We start from the raw sequence: 21,348 nt of genomic DNA, 5'->3' as shown, positions 1-21,348 counted from the left end.
TTAATGCAGGCTACACTCCTTGCAAGCACATTTTTTTTAATCAAAATTTAGAAAAATTCCGTCAACTGAGTCCAGCCATAGCAACATGGATTGATCGTATTTCAAAGGAAAAATGGACGATGGCTTATGATAGAGAAGGACGTCGATATGGCCACATGACAACCAACCTCTCAAAATGTATAAATAAGGTTTTGAAGGATTGTCGCAACATACCGATAACAGTGTTGGTCAAATCAACATATAGTAGGTGTCGAAAGTACTTTGTTGATCGTGGCCGCCAAGCCCAAAGACAGTTAAATGAAGGACAAGTATATTGTTCTAATCTTGTTAAAGAACTTAGAAAAAAATCAAGAACAAGCTTGTTCGCAAATCGTTCGCGTGTATGATATCCACTCGACAAGGTTTGAAGTAGAGGAGACCTTCAATCCTATAACGCAACATGGCGGACAAAAGTGGACAGTTAACTTGAATGTCCATTATTGTCAATGCGGAAAGTATTTTGCGCTTCACTATCCATGTTCACACATTATTGCAACTTGTGGTTACGTGAGCATGAACTACTACCAATATATAGATCTTGTTTACACAAATGAGCACATCTTAAAAGCTTACTCCGCACAATGGTGGCCTATTGGGAATGAAGCGGCAATTCCTCCTTCTGATGATGCATGAACACTTATCCCTGACCCAACTACAATTCGTGCGAAAGGTCGGCCAAAATCAACAAGGATAAGGAATGAGATGGATTGGCTCGAACCATCTAAGCACCGACAAAAATGTAATAGATGTGGAGTAGAAGGGCACAACAGGCGTCGATGTCCAATGCAATCTGACCATGGGAGTTGTTCATTTAATTGATTTATGTATGTTAGACGAGTGACTTGTATTGGTTTAAGTTCTCTTGAATGTATTTAGTTTGTGGTCTTCAATGAAATCGTTAGTTAGTAACATTACTTATTTTGGTTTGTGTAGTTTAGTTTTTTTTTTTAACATTAGATATTTTGGAATGTAGCAGTCTCTTAATGGCTTGCGACATATTGGCTTGTTTGATTTTTTACGTCTACATAAGATGGACCTTAAAATTGGCTTGCAACAACCTATAGCTTTGATTGATGAGGCAGGGTGATGTTTTTTCCCTGAAATCTATGCTGCTTCTTATGAAGAACCTTATAATTTGAGCAAACAGGTAGCTGGAAAAAGTCCAGACTGATGCATCTAATGAAATAAAATTACATTTAGAAGTTGAAATAAATGGATCAATCCAGATTGAGTGAGTGGGGAGTCCAATGGAGTATCTGGATCAAAGTGCACATATGACATTGATGTTCATCGTTAGTTAGTAACATTAGTTATTTTGGTTTGTCTACTTTAGTTTTTTTTTAACTTTATTTATTATTATAGTTTGATGCGCGACATAAAATGTATCCATTAGTAAGCCTTAATAAATTGCATATGATAGATTAAGTGTCAAATTCAAATGACAAACATACAACAAAAAATTTAAACAGAAACATGAAAATCATTCATTATGATGTCTGTGATGACGGGAGGATGCGCCACATAGTCGATCCCATCTTTGCGCTTGACGATTAGGATTTCTTCTGCCCCGATGTCTCCCCGCTTCTACTTGGTCAGCCTCAACAAAAAATTGGTGACGCAAATCAACACCTAATAAGTCACCCATATCAGGTATTGCTCCGGGTACATTCCATTGTAGACCTAATGGGGCATTAGGTGTTACAATTGGGGCATCGTGTTGCTGTGAAGGGGTCATAGTCGGTCATGAAAAATGAGGATGTGTTTCCGCAACACCACCGAATGAATGTTCGCTTGCAGAAGTATCAATGTGATGACCTTCGAAGGGATACTGATACATCTGTGAAGGATACTGAGAAAATGTTGGTGGCGTGTAATACATTCCATGGCCACCATTTGTTGGAAATATTCTTCCGCTTCAACAACCTCCCTTCGTCTGCCTATGCCTTGAGTTTCAACACTTGACTGAAGAATGTGAAACTCTTGTGCTGGAAATTGACGCTCTGATGCTGGACCATGTGACACAGGCTCAGTGATTCTCTCTTGCTCTTCGGATAAAATCATTATTTTTGCCCCATAAGGCACAAAATCATCAATTGTCCATGTGTTCCTCCCTTGTGGTGACACCATATACTGTAATGTCTCTGCAACTTTAGCCTGCAATTATTAGGGAGAGGAAATTAATGCCGATGCTTTAAAAAATAATTTGAACTTAAATATTCAAAAACAAATAAATACCAATGTAGCTGTGTTTGCATTCTTCGGGTCAACAAACATCTTCATTTTTCGCATATACAGACCATGTAGTCGGAGTTAAAACTCAATAGGCCCTCTTGTCGAGGATAAACGTCGACCCTAAACTCAACTCGATTGTTCCATTGACTGATCATTGGGGCGAACAGTTGTCCCCAATTTTCATCTTGTTTGCCTTTCAGTGTTATGCCATGGATATTCAGTGGTTGCGAAGGACACTCGGGAATAAGTTGTTGCATTCCAAATTATTGCAAAACTCTATCGGGTTGGTGTCACTCAACAACATGGAAACAAATGAGTGGCACCACCGCGCACCATGCTACACTTCCAACCAAACAAATTGGAGGTAACGCTGACATAATAGTTACTGTGTAAGGCTCCCACAGAAACTGCATACAATAATACAGTTGTTAATTTTCACTGAAACATGACATATTATTTATTATTTAACCAATACATTACGATCTTCTTACCTCATGTCGTTTCATGATATCCAATTTGCGAGACGAAAAACTATCAGATCATCATTGTCAATATGCTGATTTTCACGTCGCAGCCACCTACAAAAAATATGAAATCATCATTGCCCACACGTTACATTATTAATTATTTTCAAATAAAATCTAATTTTTTAAACGACTAACTTGTGTCTGAATGGTTTATTTTCTATTACGGGAGGAAACCTCTTTGGAGCCTAAGTCGTGCATCGTTCCCATGCCCACATTTGGGTTAAGATGCACATATCTCCGATGATTTAGTTTTGTAATTGGTGGCGCTGCACATCTCTCTATGTAAAAAAGCAAGCATGACAAGTCCCTATGCATACGTGCTGCACTGTCCAAAGTCACGTAAAAATTGCAGATACCTTAGGGAAACTTTGCTACTGCTTTTCTCAACAAATAGGACACCTCCTATGAATCTAAGGATCCATGCACGGGTAAACCTTTATAGTTGTTGTACGTCACCGTCATGGTTATTTAATTGTGAAAAATGGTGAGCCAACCAACTTAATTTAACCACACTGCCTTGAAGTTCACCTTCCTGTGGTCTGACTCCTAACAATTCTTCACATAAATCAGCCCAATCAAGATTTGTTGGACCAATTAATGGTGCCCGATCAACACGGAGACCTAATAATACAGAGACATCTTGAAGAGTAATCGTACACTCTCCGCATCTCATGTGAAACGTATGTGTTTCAGGCCTCCATCTTTCAATCAAGGCAGTAATTAATGTCGCATTTATTTTTAGGTATTTCATCTTCATTATCCAATAAGTTTTACCAAATTGCCGAAGTAGAGGAATAATTTCCTCTGGTATTTCTTCTTGCCCTTAATACGTGGGGACAGCTCGTCTGATGTGTAATTTTCTGTCTTCTTCCCCATTCCAAACATGTTCTGAAACATGCTTAGCTTGCATTCATAAAACGTCACCATCAATTGGACCAGACTTAATTTGTATATTTGATGAACATGATGAGGAAGATGCCATTGATACTGTAAAATAAAATAGAATACAATAAATTGACAAAAAAAAATTATACATTACAAAAAATTAATTAAATATACATACCAAATAACTAAAATTTGAATAAATAACAGAATACATATATTTGAATAATAAAATATATGATACAAATAATAAAATTTAAATATACTCTCCAAATAAATTAAAATACATGCAATAAATTAAAATACTCTACAAATAACAAAATTTAAAATTTAAAATACATACATAAATTTAAATAAATTACCATTTTTTTTTCAATTAACAAATTTTAAATTAAATAACATATATTATACAAATAAATTAAAATAAATCAAAAAATTACTATGGAAACAAAAATTTAAACAATATATATAAAAAATAATACCATACAAACTAAATAAGTACCATACAAACATTATAACTAAAAATAAGTACCATACCCATAATAATGTATCATATATTTCAATAAAAAGTTAAAATAAGTAAACTAAATAATATTAACATTCTAACTAATTAACATAGTATATGAAACTAATAACTTACAATAACTAAAACTAATGTAATATGTAAAATTTAAACTAAACCTAATCTACCATATAAAATTAAGAACTAAAAATAAACTATACAAAATTAATAAGTTACAGTATCTAAAACTATTCCATTACATATAAACTTTATAGTATCTAAAACAACTAATTTAATTATCAGAACACAAACATCTAAATAAATAAAACACACAGAATATTAAATAAATAACTTACTAAGATTTTGACAAAATGGAAGAACACGAAGGAAAAAGAGATGAAGCTTTCGTTCTCGCCATAAGGTTTTCTCCGTCAAAGCTCACTTTCACTCTCATTGAAGGGGATTTTATAATCCACCAAGCTTAAATCGCCAATAGGGATGGCGATATCCTCGAAGCCCAAGTCGCCAGCAGCAATGGCAACTTCTCCATCCACGCTGGACTCATCAATGAAAGTGGTGACAACCACTGGTCAATAGGGCTGACGGTTTGCATGATTTTTACCTGTCATTTACGTAGAAAACAACACCATTATGGCATTAGTTTGACAACAATCCTATTTGAGAAATAAGTTTACAAAAATGCCCCCTTTATGACAATTTGTCACATTTTGGGCACTCCTCTATGAGGGTTTAGTTTCACTCCTCGCACACTCACACACTTCCGTGTCTCTATTTTAAGTCCCATCACTTACATAACAAAACAACACAAAATTCAATTCAAAACCTTAATTCAAACCTAACTAACGTAAACCTCTCTCCCGCGAGAAGAAGCCATGGATTTGGAAGAGGAACAGGAGTACGACGAGCAAATGATGGAGGAAGAAGACGACGAGGAAGAGATCACGCAGGAAGACGCGTGGGCAGTTATATCTGCATACTTCGAAGAGAAAGGCCTCGTTCGTCAACAACTCGATTCCTTCGACGAGTTCATCCAGAACACCATGCAGGAAATTGTCGATGAGTCAGCAGATATTGAAATTCGACCCGAGTCGCAGCACAATCCCGGTCACCAATCCGATTTCGCCGAAGTATGCACCTTCTATTCACTCTTTGTGAGGTTAACAATAATAATTTATTTTTTTTATTGGTAAATGTTGAGTTGTTAGTTTTTGTTAGCGGGAGATTCGAACATTCGAATCCCGCAACGTTCCCACCTTTCCATTCTCCCTTCACCACTTAGAACAACCTTATATCATCCTGGGAAGAGGCGAAAGGTCGCGGGCTCGATCTCCTCTACTAACAAAAACTAACAAACTAACATTTGCTGATAAAAAAAATTCTGTTTGTTAGGTTAACAATAACAATAATCATGATGACTTGATTTGGTTCAATTTGCGCAGACCATTTACAAGATCAGTTTCGGTCAGATTTACTTGAGTAAGCCTATGATGACGGAGTCTGATGGAGAAACCGCCACGTTGTTCCCCAAGGCTGCTAGGTTAAGGAACCTTACGTATTCTGCTCCTTTGTATGTTGATGTCTCCAAAAGGGTCATCAAGAAGGGACACGACGGTGAAGAGGTCACTGAGGCCCAGGATTTCACCAAAGTTTTCATTGGCAAGGTGTCTGTCTGTCTAAGTTTAGTGTTGCTGTTCAATGCTTAAGCTCAATGACTTGATTAGTTAGTTAGTGATTACTCTTTTTTATTTTTTGTAGGTTCCTATAATGCTTCGGTCTAGTTATTGCACCTTGTACCAGAATTCGGAGAAGGATTTGACTGAGCTTGGGGAGTGTCCGTACGACCAAGGCGGGTATTTCATTATTAATGGGAGTGAGAAGGTTCTGATTGCTCAGGAGAAGATGAGCACCAACCATGTCTACGTGTTCAAGAAGAGGCAGCCCAACAAGTATGCCTATGTGGCCGAAGTTCGGTCCATGGCAGAGTCGCAGAACAGACCGCCCAGTACTATGTTTGTGCGCATGCTCTCTCGGACTAGTTCCAAAGGGGTAAATGCTAATTGTGCAATGTAGATATTTTTGGGCAAGTTGTTTTTTTGCAGTGGTGTGCTTTATTTTATGCAATGTCTAATATTATGGATTTTTACCCTTTCAGGGTTCTTCAGGACAATATATTCGCAGTGGTGTGCTTTATTTTATGCGATGTCTAATATTATGGACTTTTACCCTTTCAGGGTTCTTCAGGACAATATATACGTGCCACTCTTCCTTACATTCGAACGGAAATTCCCATCATTATTGTGTTTCGAGCATTGGGGTTTGTTGCTGATAAAGATATTCTAGAGCATATATGTTATGACTTCTCATATACTCAAATGATGGAGCTGCTACGTCCTTCCCTGGAAGAAGCGTTTGTAATTCAAAATCAACAGGTGGGTTATGCTAGTTTTATACTTGATTGCAGCCACAGCGGTGCTTGCTTATCTAGTCTATAATTTACAATAATTCCTAGTGAGATTAAGATCATTATACAGTCCCTTCCCATTTCAGTCTCTGACTTGTTATTCCCTTGCTCAGGAGACCAAATAGTATTTCCTCCCTGAATTGCAATATTTTATGTTACCCAGCTTAGTTCAGTCTGCGTGTTCTACTTTAAATTCTTTTCTTTTATATATTGCAATATTATTCTCTTCCTTACTGCACTCCCTTTCCATATGATTGCCGTCATCTTATTTTGCAGTGGAATGTTTATTTTTAATTTCAGATGATTGAAAACTGGTATTATTAGTGAATACGGTAATGGTTATTTCTTTTTAATTTCAGATTATTCAAAACTTATATTATTAGTGAAATATGGTATCATTTTATTCACTTTTTTAATACTCCACTAGTTGAAAACAGACACTTCGTGCCTTGTCACGAACTCATGATTGAGGAGTTATCCTTTATAATAATGGTTGTGATTGAAAGGTAGTTTTTAGGTCCAGTTAAAGGTAAAACAGTCTAAAAAATGTGTACACGAAAGATGGGTATCACCTTTATTATTAGAAGATGCATTTAACATTAGGTAATTTTGTTTTATTTTCTAATAAATTTATCTTAACTGCAGGTTGCACTTGACTACATTGGGAAAAGAGGAGCAACTGTAGGTGTGACAAAGGAAAAGAGAATTAAGTGAGTTGAGTTGAATTTCTATAAAAACCTGAGGATGATTTCCGTGACACCCTTTATTAAGATGCAAGGGTTACACTTGTATGATACTCTGCAGGTATGCTAAGGAGATCCTTCAAAAGGAGATGCTCCCTCATGTTGGCGTTGGAGAATATTGTGAGACCAAGAAAGCTTACTATTTTGGGTATGTTTATTCTTTTTCAGATCCTGTGTTTTCATTTTCATGACTTAGTGAGTATTTATTATTATACTACCATTACCCCACAGATATATCATTCACCGGCTACTGCTGTGTGCACTTGGGCGGAGGGCTGAGGATGATAGGGATCATTATGGAAACAAGAGGCTGGATCTGGCTGGTCCTTTACTTGGTGGTCTTTTCAGAATGGTTTGTTTATGATATTACCCAATTTCATTTGTCTTTTTATATAGTAACTTTCTGATTAGTCAACTCCTGGTTACTGTAACTTGTGATGCAGCTATTCAGAAAGCTAACGAGAGATGTCAGGGGATATGTACAGAAGGTTTGTTCTGACTTCAAATTACATCTATTGCTGTATTCATTTTGCATTTCCTAAACCTTTGTACCCCATGAATGGTGCAGTGTGTTGATAATGGGAAAGATGTTAATCTGCAATTTGCTATCAAAGCAAAAACCATCACAAGTGGACTTAAATACTCACTTGCTACTGGTAACTGGGGGCAAGCAAATGCTGCAGGGACTAGAGCTGGAGTTTCACAGGTATGAATATAAATTATTACATTATCATTCAAGTAATCATTTTTCTATGTCTTACATAGAAGAAATAAGATTGATGTTTTTGATTTTCTGCTTCAGGTGCTGAATCGTTTAACTTATGCATCCACTTTATCTCACTTGCGAAGATTGAATTCCCCAATAGGGCGTGAAGGTAAACTTTCTTGGCTATGATCCAGCCTTCAATATTTCCCTCCCCACCTGTACATTGCTTGCATAAATTAATATCATTAATGCAATATGGTAATGCATTCTCAGTTGTTTCTTTAGATTATGCACTATTGCACTATTGCTTGTTTGCCTAAGTTGTAATTTTTATTGTTTTCTTCCTTCCCCTTTTTATTCCAGGGAAGTTGGCCAAACCAAGACAGCTGCATAATTCACAATGGGGAATGATGTGTCCAGCAGAAACACCCGAAGGACAAGTGTGTATTTTGCTTTCCAAGCATACTCCTATATTACTACTTAGTATGAGGAACTCATCTTACTCTCTGGTATTTATGAGTGTGATTGGGCTATTATATAGGCCTGTGGACTGGTGAAGAATCTGGCATTGATGGTCTACATAACAGTTGGTTCAGCAGCATATCCTATTCTGGAGTTTTTGGAAGAATGGGGCACAGAGAATTTTGAGGTTAACGGCTTTCCTGCATAAAGTTAATTTGTTTCTCTCTATATATGATTTCTTGTTTAAATTTGTTTATTCTCCTTCCACATAGGAAATCTCTCCTGCAGTGATTCCTCAAGCCACAAAAATTTTTGTAAATGGTTGCTGGATGGGTATCCATCGTGACCCTGATATGTTGGTGAGAACATTGAAAAAGCTAAGACGTCGGGTAAACTATCATTTCACTTTTGATGTTTTTACAGCCTTTTTTTTTTCAATTTATCTGTCAGCTAATAGCAAATCCCCCTCCCCCCAAACTAAATAAGATAGCATGATATAGTAGATAAGAAATGATAATGGTATTTCCATTTTTTTAGTTGCTTAGATTTTAATTGCTGTGTGGGGCTGATGGCTCTTCATGCGGTGCAGGTTGATGTGAACACTGAAGTTGGGGTTGTCAGAGATATCCGTCTTAAAGAATTGCGTATATATACAGATTATGGTCGTTGCAGTCGTCCTTTATTCATTGTGGATAAGCAAAGGCTTCTCATAAAGAAGAAGGATATTCATGCTTTACAACAGAGGGTGAGCCAGTGGTAACTGCAGTATATCTTAGGAGCTGATATTGTTTCAGTAATTGCTTAACTCATTCAATTGCTTCAGGAATCCCCTGAAGATGGCGGATGGCATGATCTAGTGTCCAAGGGTTTTATAGAATATATTGACACGGAAGAAGAAGAGACTACAATGATTTCCATGACAATTAATGTTAGTACTATAGTTCTTGATTTGGGAAATGTTATACCCTTTATATTTATGTTCCTAAATGCAAATTAATAAAGCAACAAAAAATGATTATTGAATAAATGTTACAGGATCTTGTACAAGCTAGGATCAATCCAGAAGATGCATATTCCGATACTTACACTCATTGTGAAATCCACCCATCACTAATTCTGGGTGTATGTGCTTCCATTATACCATTTCCTGATCACAATCAGGTAAATATGGTGCTTTTTGTGTACTCATTCTGATTAATACACATTATCCATCTCACTTACCTTTGGATGGTGCAATCAGTCCCCACGTAACACTTATCAGTCTGCAATGGGAAAGCAAGCAATGGGAATATATGTTACAAACTACCAGTTTCGAATGGTATTGTTTGCTTCTTTTTTGTGATTATTGTGTGCCTGCTTTTTTCGTTTGTGTTTTACCTGACACTGAATTTTACTTTATGTTTTTGCTCCATTACTTAGGATACCTTGGCCTATGTTTTATATTATCCACAAAAGCCACTGGTCACTACAAGAGCCATGGAGCATCTTCATTTCCGTCAACTCCCAGCTGGAATTGTAAATTCTTGCTTCCTTTATTTATATAATTTTATCATTATGTTGACAATTAAAACATTCTAATATATTTATCACACATGTGTCTTAGAATGCTATTGTATCCATTGCCTGTTACTCTGGTTATAATCAAGAAGATTCTGTCATCATGAACCAATCGTCAATAGACCGTGGATTCTTTCGGTCTCTGTTTTTCCGTTCATATAGGTACGTCTGCCCTTAATTAGATATTCTCCTTTAGGTTGCCATGTTTGTGATTTTTATGATATGCTGCATTCTTATCTTTTTATAGAGATGAAGAGAAGAAGATGGGAACCCTAGTGAAAGAAGATTTTGGCCGTCCAGATAGAGCTAACACCATGGTGAGAATTTTGGCTTTGGTAGCAAGCAACTATTCATGCATTGCAATTTTTATTTGGAAAAGAATATTGGTTTCTTGTTGGTGGTCTCTTACCAAGTTTCATTTTTCAGGGAATGAGACATGGTTCTTATGATAAGCTGGATGATGATGGTCTTGCCCCACCAGTAAGCATATCTGAATTTATGCTTTTTCGTTGTCTGTCCCCAAGAGTTTTTACCAGACATTATTATTATGAAATAGGGCACACGAGTATCTGGTGAGGATGTTATCATTGGAAAGACCACCCCAATATCTCAGGAGGAGGCACAGGGACAAGCTTTACGTTACACAAGGCGTGATCACAGCATAAGCTTACGTCACAGTGAAACTGGAATTGTTGATCAAGTAAAGTTTATCATATTCATTTACTTTAGTGTGTGGCCCAGTCCAATAAGGATAGCACCTTAAGGGTCTGCTCCTGTAGGAAGAGTTAGTTAGAGTAGTTAAATATGTATATAAACAGTTTGCTAGATAGGCAGTTAGTGAATAACCAGATTGTAACCTTGAGCAATTTGGTTCAGTTAGTGAATAATCAGATTGTAACCTTGAGCAATTGGTTCAGTCAAAGGGAAAGACCCTTTGGGGAGTCTTGTCTCCTGAGTGCATTCCTTAACTCACTCTCTCTCTCTCTCTCTCTCTCTCTCTCTTAACCTGGGTGCCTACATACATGTTGAGTTTGAGCCTATGTTGTGAATGTTTAATGAGAGGGAGGTTTTAAATTTTAATCATTAAATAAGAGTTGCTTGACAAAATTAAATTATAATTTCTATATGTGAAGAGCGTATTAATGTATTCCAGAATCCTGAATTCTGGGCATTACTTCTTTCATTACTGGATTATAATATTTTGTCCATTTTGTAGGTTTTGCTGACCACAAATGCTGATGGATTAAGATTTGTGAAAGTAAGAGTGAGATCTGTTCGTATACCACAGATTGGTGACAAATTCAGTAGTAGACATGGTCAGAAGGGGACAGTGGGTATGACTTATACACAAGAAGACATGCCATGGACTGTGGAAGGCATTACCCCTGATATTATTGTCAATCCTCATGCTATTCCTTCTCGAATGACAATTGGTCAGCTTATTGAGTGTATCATGGGGAAGGTGGCAGCCCACATGGGAAAAGAGGGAGATGCAACTCCTTTTACAGATGTTACTGTAAGTAGCATTCTTCCATCCAATTTTCTGTCATGTAACAACAAATATTTGCTAGAAAGTGGAAATGCTTATGCATCCAGTTACATAAGAATAACTAGTTGGCAATATGTGTTCTTGTGGTATGTATTGTGACTGTGAGTAAGCTGTTATGGCTATGAAAATTTGTCTGCCCAGAAGTGAGCCAAGCAATTTGCTATTCACTATTGAACTATGAACCTAATCATGTAGAGCAAGTGTCTGTTGTGGTGGGTAAATTGTATCTTTTTATGTAAGAGTTGGTCAAAATGATTCCTCAACTTAACCTGTCGGAAAAATTATTGTTTTGTAGGTTTATCTCAAGACACATGTGATAATGTTTAAAAATTCTATCTTTTGTTACTATAATCCAGGTGGACAATATCAGTAAAGCTCTACACAAGTGTGGGTACCAAATGCGTGGTTTTGAGACCATGTACAATGGTCATACAGGGAGACGTCTCAGTGCAATGATTTTCCTTGGCCCTACATATTACCAAAGACTGAAGCATATGGTTGATGATAAGATCCATTCTCGTGGAAGGGGTCCAGTGCAGATCCTCACAAGGCAACCTGCTGAGGGACGCTCACGAGATGGAGGTCTCCGATTTGGAGAGATGGAACGAGATTGCATGATAGCTCATGGAGCTGCTCACTTTTTAAAGGAAAGGTTGTTTGATCAAAGTGATGCTTACAGGGTCCATGTATGTGAGCGTTGTGGGTTGATAGCTATTGCAAATCTCAAAAAGAATTCTTTTGAGTGCAGGGGGTGCAAGAACAAAACTGACATTGTTCAGGTGAATAACCATTTATCTTTTCTGGCAACACAGTCAAAGTCCAAGCTTTTCCATGTGCTGAATTCTTTTTTGCTTTTGATTGTCCATGTAGGTTTATATTCCTTATGCTTGTAAGCTCCTCTTCCAAGAGTTAATGGCTATGGCCATAGCTCCAAGAATGCTTACAAAGGAGGTCAAAACTACAAACCAAAAGAAGGGAGCCTGATAAACTTGTTTGACGAAAGCCACTATTCTTATATTCTGACTCCAAAGCTCTCGAGAATATGGATCAAACATGGTATCTAAATATACAAATTTGATTTGATATTGTTTTTCAAGTCTGAAATTACAGGAACCTTTCAAGTGTTGGGAAAGTCCCAAGCAAAAATAGTTTCGATACGTTCATTCTTGACGTTTCCCTTTGCGTTTTCTCTATTCAAGGGTGCTTGTTCCTAGCGACTAATATTACAGAGCATTGTATATATAATGGAAGCTTTTCAATTCCGAGAGCTTGTTTCATATTCACTAAGCAGAGATGGGTTAGAGGAAGTTTGTGTTGTGCAATTTTAGCGAGCCCTGTCTTAGAAAGCTGTGGAAGGTACTGGGTAGAAGTTTCTTGTTTCCAATCAACCATGAATTCCAGCTCCAATTTTGGGAATCCTTTTGTTGGTTTAGGGGGAGATCAAGAGGCGAATACTGTTTGAGTTGTATAAAAGAAGTTACCTGAATTAGATTATTTAAATTTCGTTGCAATGCTTGAGAGCTATGGTATATTGTACTTGTAACTCGAGACTCTGGCAATTTTAAGTTCAATTATTGTACAAAATAATGAAATGAGATACTTTATTTGACAACGTTGATTTGTGAGTTTTCTATTTACCATCGATTCTGGTTCCTTATCAACAGTAGTTTTGTTTTTGTACCAAGTATAGTTATAAGCCATATCTACAGCTGGTTTTCGTACCAATAGCGGCAGTCACCATATGCTCTTCATGGATTTCAGAACAATTCTATTTTGCGAAGGGATTTGCTCCTAACCAAATTTGGGGAAACATCCCACAAAAAAAAAAAAAAACAGTCCTGGAATTAAAAAATATGATATCCAAAAATATTCTTAATTTATTTTGGGGGATAAAATAAGTAATTTTAAAGTTATTTAAATTTGCACATTTAATTAGAGGTATTCTTATGCCTAATTGACTTCCAAAACCAAAATCAGGTTTCAAGACCATTTTCTTTTAAAGGTTTTTCTGTAGTTTTTCTTAATAAACTATGGTGACGACTTCTCTAATTTTAATGTATTTTTTGTCATCCTGCCATGACCCCAATTGCAACCTAGATTATTTGTAAATCAAGACACTTATATGACCCCAATTTTAATGTATTAGCATTATTCAATATAATAACAATATGATGATGTATGAGAGTTTGTAAATTAGGCAAAGATAAATTAACTAAATTGTAATTTTGGTCTCTCTCTTTCTCTTAAATTTTAGATTCATGATTTTGGTCTATATTTTTTTTTTGCGATTTTAGTTCCTACATTTTAGAAAATATGCAATTTTGATCCAAACCTTTATTTTGCATACATTTATTTCTTTTATTTGATATTTTAATTAATTTAATTATTTATTAATGGTACCTTAAATAAATATGTTATGGCTAAGATTCAATTGGAGCAAAATTAAAAAAAATGTATATAAAATTAAAAATTGGACTAAAGCTGCAAATTTTTTAAAATTTGGGAACTAAAATTATAAAAAAAAAAAGGTAAAGTAAGGATGCCAACGGGGCGGGGCGGGGGCCACTCCCCGTCCCCGCCACCCAGTTACCCCGTCTTCGTCCCTGATCTTTGTTGCGGGGAATTTTTTCCCCTTCCCCGTCCCCGCAAGGCCTCGATTTGTTTTAAAAAAAATGTTAATTTTAAATTCTAATATAAATAAATTTAAAAAAGACTTAAAAAGTCTCACCAACATGATATTCAAATTCAAATAATCCATATACTATTAAACTCAAATAAACAAACATGGACAACACATTTAATTTGAAATAACACAAACATAATGTTCAATGATAATACAAATAGTTCAAACTACAAATTTTTTTTTGCAATATTTTGAACAACTAGCAAGTTTAAGTTTTCCAATTCAGCAACCAACAAGTCAAGTCAGCAGCCCTCCAATGTTGCAAGTCTGTAAACTAATAGTATATTAGTACATATTCATTACCTCGCTATCATCAATGGAAAGCTAAACATGAAATTTTGTTGCCAATGTATCGCACTCATCATTCTGTTGCAAGTAACAATTTACAACAAAAAAAAAGACAAGAAACAAACAAAGAAATAGCTAAGCCCCAAATTATATATTGTAAATGATGGACCACCGACATAACTTCCAATATGATCCACGACCATTAATTCACAAAAAAAAATGATCTTTCAAAGAAATAAAGAAAGCCCTAATAATCAAAACATGAAAGTAAATTTGGGTTTGAACTGAAAACTCAAATTTGAGCAACCAACTAGCCAAAGAAAATAAAAGATTAAAACTTTCAAATGTAAAATGTGATTCTGAAATGATCAAGCAAAACCATGGGAAAAAAAAATGAAGGTGATGTGTAGCAAACAATTCCATTGACAGGAAGAGAGTAGCCAACACTTACACTCTGAGGTGATCACCAACGAGCGGTGATGGGACTGGGTGGCGACAGTGTGGTCTAGGGAGAAGTGAACGGCACAACACTGTTTAGGAGGAGAAGTGAAGTGAACGAGTTATTAGATGGTTTAAGCTTGGGATTAAGTTGTTACTTGTTAAGGTTTCTTAAAATATAAGGATAATTTTGTAATTTATCAAACTCATGGGAAAAAAGTTGTCGTATGTGGAGCCCCAAATAGGACAGTTCTCGTGGGAATTCCCATTTACGGACAAATTGACACCCTTAAAATAAACTAAAATTACAAATAAAAAATAAAAGATACAAAATTATAATTTAGTCTCAATTATTTATAAAGCGAGATAACAATTCCAGTATTATGTTGTTTAACTATTAGTAAAACTGTATGTTTAATGTATTAGCGCTATGCACTATAATCGCAAATAAATATGCTCTAACAAAATTATTTTCTGTGATAAAGTATGTTACTTTTTGTAGATTAAGTAAAACCAGCATATTTGCTTGCGCTAAGATCAAGTATAGAATGTAAATGTAGAAAAGAAAAGAAAGTCTATACAAGTATAAAAGTTTATGTTTTGGAATCAATCCTAATATACCATTTCATAATTATTGAAAATTTAAATTAAAAGAATTTTTACATTCAGAAGGTAAAAGCCAATGAAAGTTTTAAAAACTAATCATAAAAATCAAATCCATGAATTTATACCTTAGTTAATTGGATTTCTAAGTCTAAACGATCAAAGCAGTGATACTCTAAATTTCAAGTCGTTTCAATTTTTTAGTATTTGACATGCATGCAATTTTTATGCCATTAATGTGAAGTCCATTGTTTGCTATAAATATTCAAGTACACACATTAAAATATTCATTATGAATTTTATTGTATAAAAAATAGTATATAAAAATATTTTAAAATAGAAAATTGAAGTATATAAATATAATATTAAAAAAAATTATATTTATATATAAATATTGTTGGAACACACTGTTCCTCACTCAATTGCAAGAGATCCAATTCACTCATGTATCACTCACTGTTTTAAGCAAAGAATTGCTCACCTACACACTAGGAATATCACCAGAGACAGAAAAATGATAGAATGAAAAACACTCATATTATTAAGATGTATGTATGTCCTCTTATACAAGCAAAACAGAGCAACAATCCTTCACACTTAGGCTAGGCACTTATAACAGAATTTTAAAATTTTGATACTCTCTTATATTCAATGTACAATCAAATCTACACTACACAAAATAGAATTAAACTCTCACACCCTCCCTTAATTCTGATCTCCTAGGTTCATCAAGCCAATTCTGTCCCTTAACATTTTAAACCTCTCCCCTTTTAGGGGTTTGGTTAAAATATCAACAAGTTGATCAAATGTGTAGTAGTCCTCCACTTTCAGTTTCTCTTTGTTCACTTGATCCCTAAGATAGTGAAACCTTGTTTCTATGTGTTTGTTTCTACCATGAGAGGTTGAATTCTTTGACAAGCTTATAGCTCACTTATTATCCACAAAAAGCTTCACTCCATCACTCTCCTAGATTTTTAATTCCTGTGTCCAACCAGACAGCTTGGCAAGCACTCATTGCAGCTGCAACATACTCAGCTTCACATGTTGATAAAGCCACTATGGATTGCTTCTTAGAACTCCACGATATTGGTGCTACACCATACATGAATATGTAACCTGTCCACTAATTCTTCTGAGTTGTTGTTGTCTTTATTTGGAAATAGAATTCCAATGTTGATGGTCCCTTTTATGAACCTTAGAATCCTCTTAGCAGCTAGGAGATGAGGAATTCTGAGTCTTTTCGTATATCTACTTACCAGTCCAACAACAAATTCCAAATCAGGTCTTGAATGACACAAGTACCTGAGAGAATCAACAATCTGTTTGAACTCAGTTTCATCGACTTTGTTTTCCTTGCCTTTCCTTTCAAGTACAAGACTTGCCTCAGTTGGTCGAATTACATTCAACCATGTTGAATCTCTTCAATATTTATGTTGCATACTTGCTTTGGTGCATCAAAATACCATTCTCAGTCTTCTTGAATTCAAGTCCAAGGAAGTAGGATAGGACCCCCATATCAGTCATTTCAAACTCGCTCATCAATTCCCTTTTCAATTTTGCTATTTCATTTTCATTACCACCAGTGATCAACAAATCATCCATATAGAGGCATACAATAATGATATTACCTACTGATTTGGATCTTACATAGACTCCAAACTCACAGCTACACTTATCAAAGCCGATCTTCATCATAAAATCGTCAATTTTCTTGGTCTAAGCTCTTGGGGCTTGCTTAAGTCCATAAAGAGCTTTTCTTAACCTGAGAAACTTTGACTCTTGGCCAGCTATAGAGAATCCAGGTGGCTGAGTCACATAGACCTCCTCATCAAGATGACCATTTAAGAAAGCACACTTCACATCTAGTTGGTGCATTGTCCAATTCTTTAGGCTAGCAATTGCCACTACTATTCTAATAGTCTCAATTCTAGCAACTGGTGCAAACACATCTCTGTAGTCAATCCCAGCATTCTGTAAAAATCCTCTAGCCACAAGTCTAGCTTTATACATGACCACCTTGCCTTTTGGATTTGTCTTAATCTTATAGATCCACTTTACATCAATGGGCTTCTTCAATTTTGGTTGAGATACCAGCTCCCACACTTGATTTTTCTCAATAGATTTAAGCTCTTCTGTCATAGCTTCAACTCACCTCTGATCAGTCATAGCATCTTCAAAGTTTATTGGTTCTGCTTCAGAAAACAGAGCAAAATGTACAAGATTCCCATCTGCACTTACATCAGCATCAGACAACATCTCAAAACCTTGAAATCTAGCTGGTTTGGGTGCATTTATCTGGGGTCTCACTTCTCTTTGAGTGGTTTTACCATTCCCTTCACTTGTTTCTTCCTCTTCTGACCTTATCATTATTGAAGGTCCCTTCATTTCAGTATTCTGCTCCTAGTCCCAGCTTCTAGATTCATCAAATACCACATCCTTACTGATTATTATCTGCTTACTCTTCGGATCAAACAGCTTATAGCCTTTAGTTGAGTGATATCTAAGTAAGATCATTTGTTCATCTTTATCATCTAGCTTCCTTCTTAACTGATCTGGAATATGCCTAAAACAAAGTGATCCAAAGATTCTGAAATGGCTCACATTTGGTTTAGCTCCACTCCAAGCTTCTTTAGGTGTTATTCCTTCCAATCTCTTTGAAGGGCTCCTATTCAAGATGGAGACAGCTGTAGACACTGCCTCTCCCCACAAGTACTTGGGGAGACTCTTGCCTTCCAACATGCTCCTTACCATATTCATTATGGTTCTATTTTTTCTTTCTGCAGCTCCATTATGTTGAGGTGTGTAGGGAGGAGTTCACTTCATGAATTATGCCTTCCTGATCACAAAATTCTTGAAATTCTGCAAAAACATATTCACCACCACCATTTGTTCTCAATATCTTAATCAATGAGCCACTTTGCTTTTCTGCCATATTTTTGAACTTCTCAAAGACATCACTCTTCCTTTTTATTAGATAAACACATACTTTCCTGGTCAATTAATCAATAAAGGATATGAAGTATATGTTTCCACCAAGAGATTCAGTTTGCATAGGGCCACACACATAAGAGTAAATCACTTCAAGTTTCTTCTTTGCCCTAATTGGTACATTTTGTTTGAAAGTGCTTCTTGATTGCTTACACTGTAAACAACCATCACATACTTCACTAGGAGGCTTGATCTGAGGCAAGCCCAACATCATTTCTCTTGAGTTTAGCTGAATCAGATCTCTAAAATTTAAATGGCCAAATTTGTAATGCCATAACCACTCTTCACTGTTTACTGTAGTGGCAAAACACTTATGTTCTATCACATCAATCTCAATTTTAAATGTTCTATTTTTTGAAGGAGTGGACTTCAAAATGAGCTTGTGATTTCTGTCAAACACTTTCAACATCTTGTTTTCAAGCTTAGTCATAAAGCCTTTTTCTAGTAATTGACCTAAGCTGAGGAGATTACTTTTCATACCTGGTACAAAGAGTACATCAGTGATGCAAGACTGACCTACATCCTTTGTTTTGATAAGGACCTTCCCAATTCCTTTAGCACTCAAAGTTCTATCATCAGCAAATTTGACTTGACTCTTCACAGATTGAAACCACTCTCTTCTTCCTGTCATATGAGTTGAGCAACCTGTGTCTAGGTACCAACAATTATCACTTGCCCCTTCAATTTGAGTAGTTACCATTAGCAGTACCTGTTCAGTGTCATCATCTTCTTCCTGAGCCAATTTTGCCTCATCGCCTTTAGGTTCTCTTTTGTTATTGGGTTTGCTGTAACACTAATCAACAAAGTGCCTAAACTTTTGACAGTTAAAGAATTGAATACTTCTTTTGTCGAACTTCTTTCTATTTGAAGAGTTTTGGGAATTGGATCCCCCTCCTTTCTTGTGGTCCTTATCACTGTTCTGATTTCCCCTCCATATATTGCTCTTCCCTTCAGTTTTCTCTTTCTTCCATCTATCACCATGCTTCTTTGGATTAGACCGTGCTTGCAAGGCTTGTTCACTTTTCTTCTCATTGATCCTTTCATTCATTCTCTGCTCATGAGATTCCAAAGATCCTTGCAATTCCTCTAGGCTAAGCTCTTCAAGATTTTTGGATTCCTCGATGGCTACCACAATATGGTCGAACTTGGGTGGCATGGTTCTAAGCACCTTCTCTACAACTGATTGCATAATTATCTTTTCTCCATAGCCCTTCATTGAATTCACCATTGTCTATACTTTTGTGATGTACTCAGCAATTGATTCATTCTTTTCCATTTGTAGTAGTTCATATTATCTCCTCAGAGTTTGCAGCTTGATCTTCTTGGTTTTTGTGGCTCCATCATGAGATTTCTCTAGAATGTCCCATGCTTCTTTAGAGGTTTGAGTCATTGCTATCTTTTCAAAATTAGCAGCATCTACACTTTGGTGCAAAATGAAAAGTGTCTTGCAATCTTTCTTTTCCTTTTCTCCATCGACAGCCTTTTGTTCATCTGTTTCTCTCTCTCCCACAGGTATATAACCTTCTTCTAGAAACTCCCAAACCCCTTGGAATCGCATCAGCACCCTGATTTGAATCTTCCAATTTTCATAGTTCTTTCTTGTGAGAATTGGTAGATTTGCAGGAATTGAGCCAGATATTGCAGCCATCAAAGAACTCCTTCAAGAACACCTCCAAGAACCTTTCTTTCTTTTCTTGTTAGCGATTATTGCCCCTTTTATCGAAACCAATGCTCTAGATACCAATTGTTGAAACACACATTGTTCCTCACTCAATTGCAAGAGATGCAATTCACTCCCTCACACATTCACTCGTGTATCACTCACTGTTTCAAGTAAAGAATTACACAGCCTTTTGTTCATCTGTTTCTCTCTCTCCCACAGGTATATAACCTTCTTCTACGAACTCCCAAACCCCTTGGAATCGCATCACCACCCTGATTTGAATCTTCCAATTTTCATAGTTCTTTCTTGTGAGAATTGGTAGATTTGCAGGAATTGAACCAGATATTGCAGCCATCAAAGAACTCCTTCAAGAACACCTCCAAGAACCTTTCTTTCTTTTCTTGTTAGCGATTCTTGCCCCTTTTATCGAAACCAATGCTCTAGATACCAATTGTTGAAACACACATTGTTCCTCACTCAATTGCAAGAGATGTAATTCACTCCCTCACACATTCACTCGTGTATCACTCACTGTTTCAAGCAAAGAATTACACACCTACACACTAGGAATAGCACCAGAGACAGAAAAATGATAGAATGAAAAACACTCATATTTTTAAGATGTATGTATGTCCTTTTATACAAGCAAAACAGAGCAACAACCCTTCACACTTAGGCTAGACACTTATAACAAAATTTTAAAATTCTGTTACTCTCTTATATTCAATGTACAATCAAATTTACACCACACAAAACAGAATTAAACTCACAAATATGAATTATAACTTTGAATAATTTTTTATGTTTAATAATTTGACTACCATCTATATTTAATAAATATATTATTTACTATTTTTGCTAGTCAATTTTTTTAGTAATATATATGAATTATGACATTTATTAAATATAACAAAATTATTACATGGGATAGTGGACTCAAATCCCACATTGAACTTTTGTTTTTCAATTTTCAAACCTTATTTTTAAGGGTCAAGTCAACATTT

The 21,348-nt window shown here is 35.9% G+C and overlaps 1 protein-coding gene across 1 annotated transcript; it reads left to right on the top strand.

Moving 5' to 3' along the window:
- The first annotated feature begins 4,981 nt into the window (after positions 1-4,981).
- On the top strand, positions 4,982-13,293 carry LOC100790162 (DNA-directed RNA polymerase II subunit RPB2). Its single transcript, XM_003533726.5, has 25 exons — positions 4,982-5,330; positions 5,643-5,864; positions 5,959-6,249; positions 6,435-6,632; positions 7,310-7,374; positions 7,469-7,555; positions 7,639-7,759; positions 7,851-7,895; positions 7,976-8,113; positions 8,210-8,282; positions 8,477-8,553; positions 8,655-8,762; positions 8,848-8,964; positions 9,165-9,320; positions 9,399-9,503; positions 9,611-9,736; positions 9,816-9,893; positions 9,995-10,090; positions 10,179-10,294; positions 10,380-10,449; positions 10,559-10,612; positions 10,689-10,832; positions 11,349-11,648; positions 12,038-12,460; positions 12,552-13,293. The coding sequence occupies exons 1-25, from the start codon at positions 5,076-5,078 to the stop codon at positions 12,663-12,665; spliced, it is 3,579 nt and encodes a 1,192-aa protein (XP_003533774.1). The 5' UTR covers positions 4,982-5,075; the 3' UTR covers positions 12,666-13,293.
- Positions 13,294-21,348: the final 8,055 nt, after the last annotated feature.

This window comes from Glycine max, chromosome 9 (genome assembly GCF_000004515.6).
Source record: "Glycine max cultivar Williams 82 chromosome 9, Glycine_max_v4.0, whole genome shotgun sequence".
Classification (NCBI taxonomy): Eukaryota; Viridiplantae; Streptophyta; class Magnoliopsida; order Fabales; family Fabaceae; genus Glycine; species Glycine max.
Note: the sequence above shows the minus strand (reverse complement) of the source record. Positions and strands in the feature narration are given on the sequence as shown.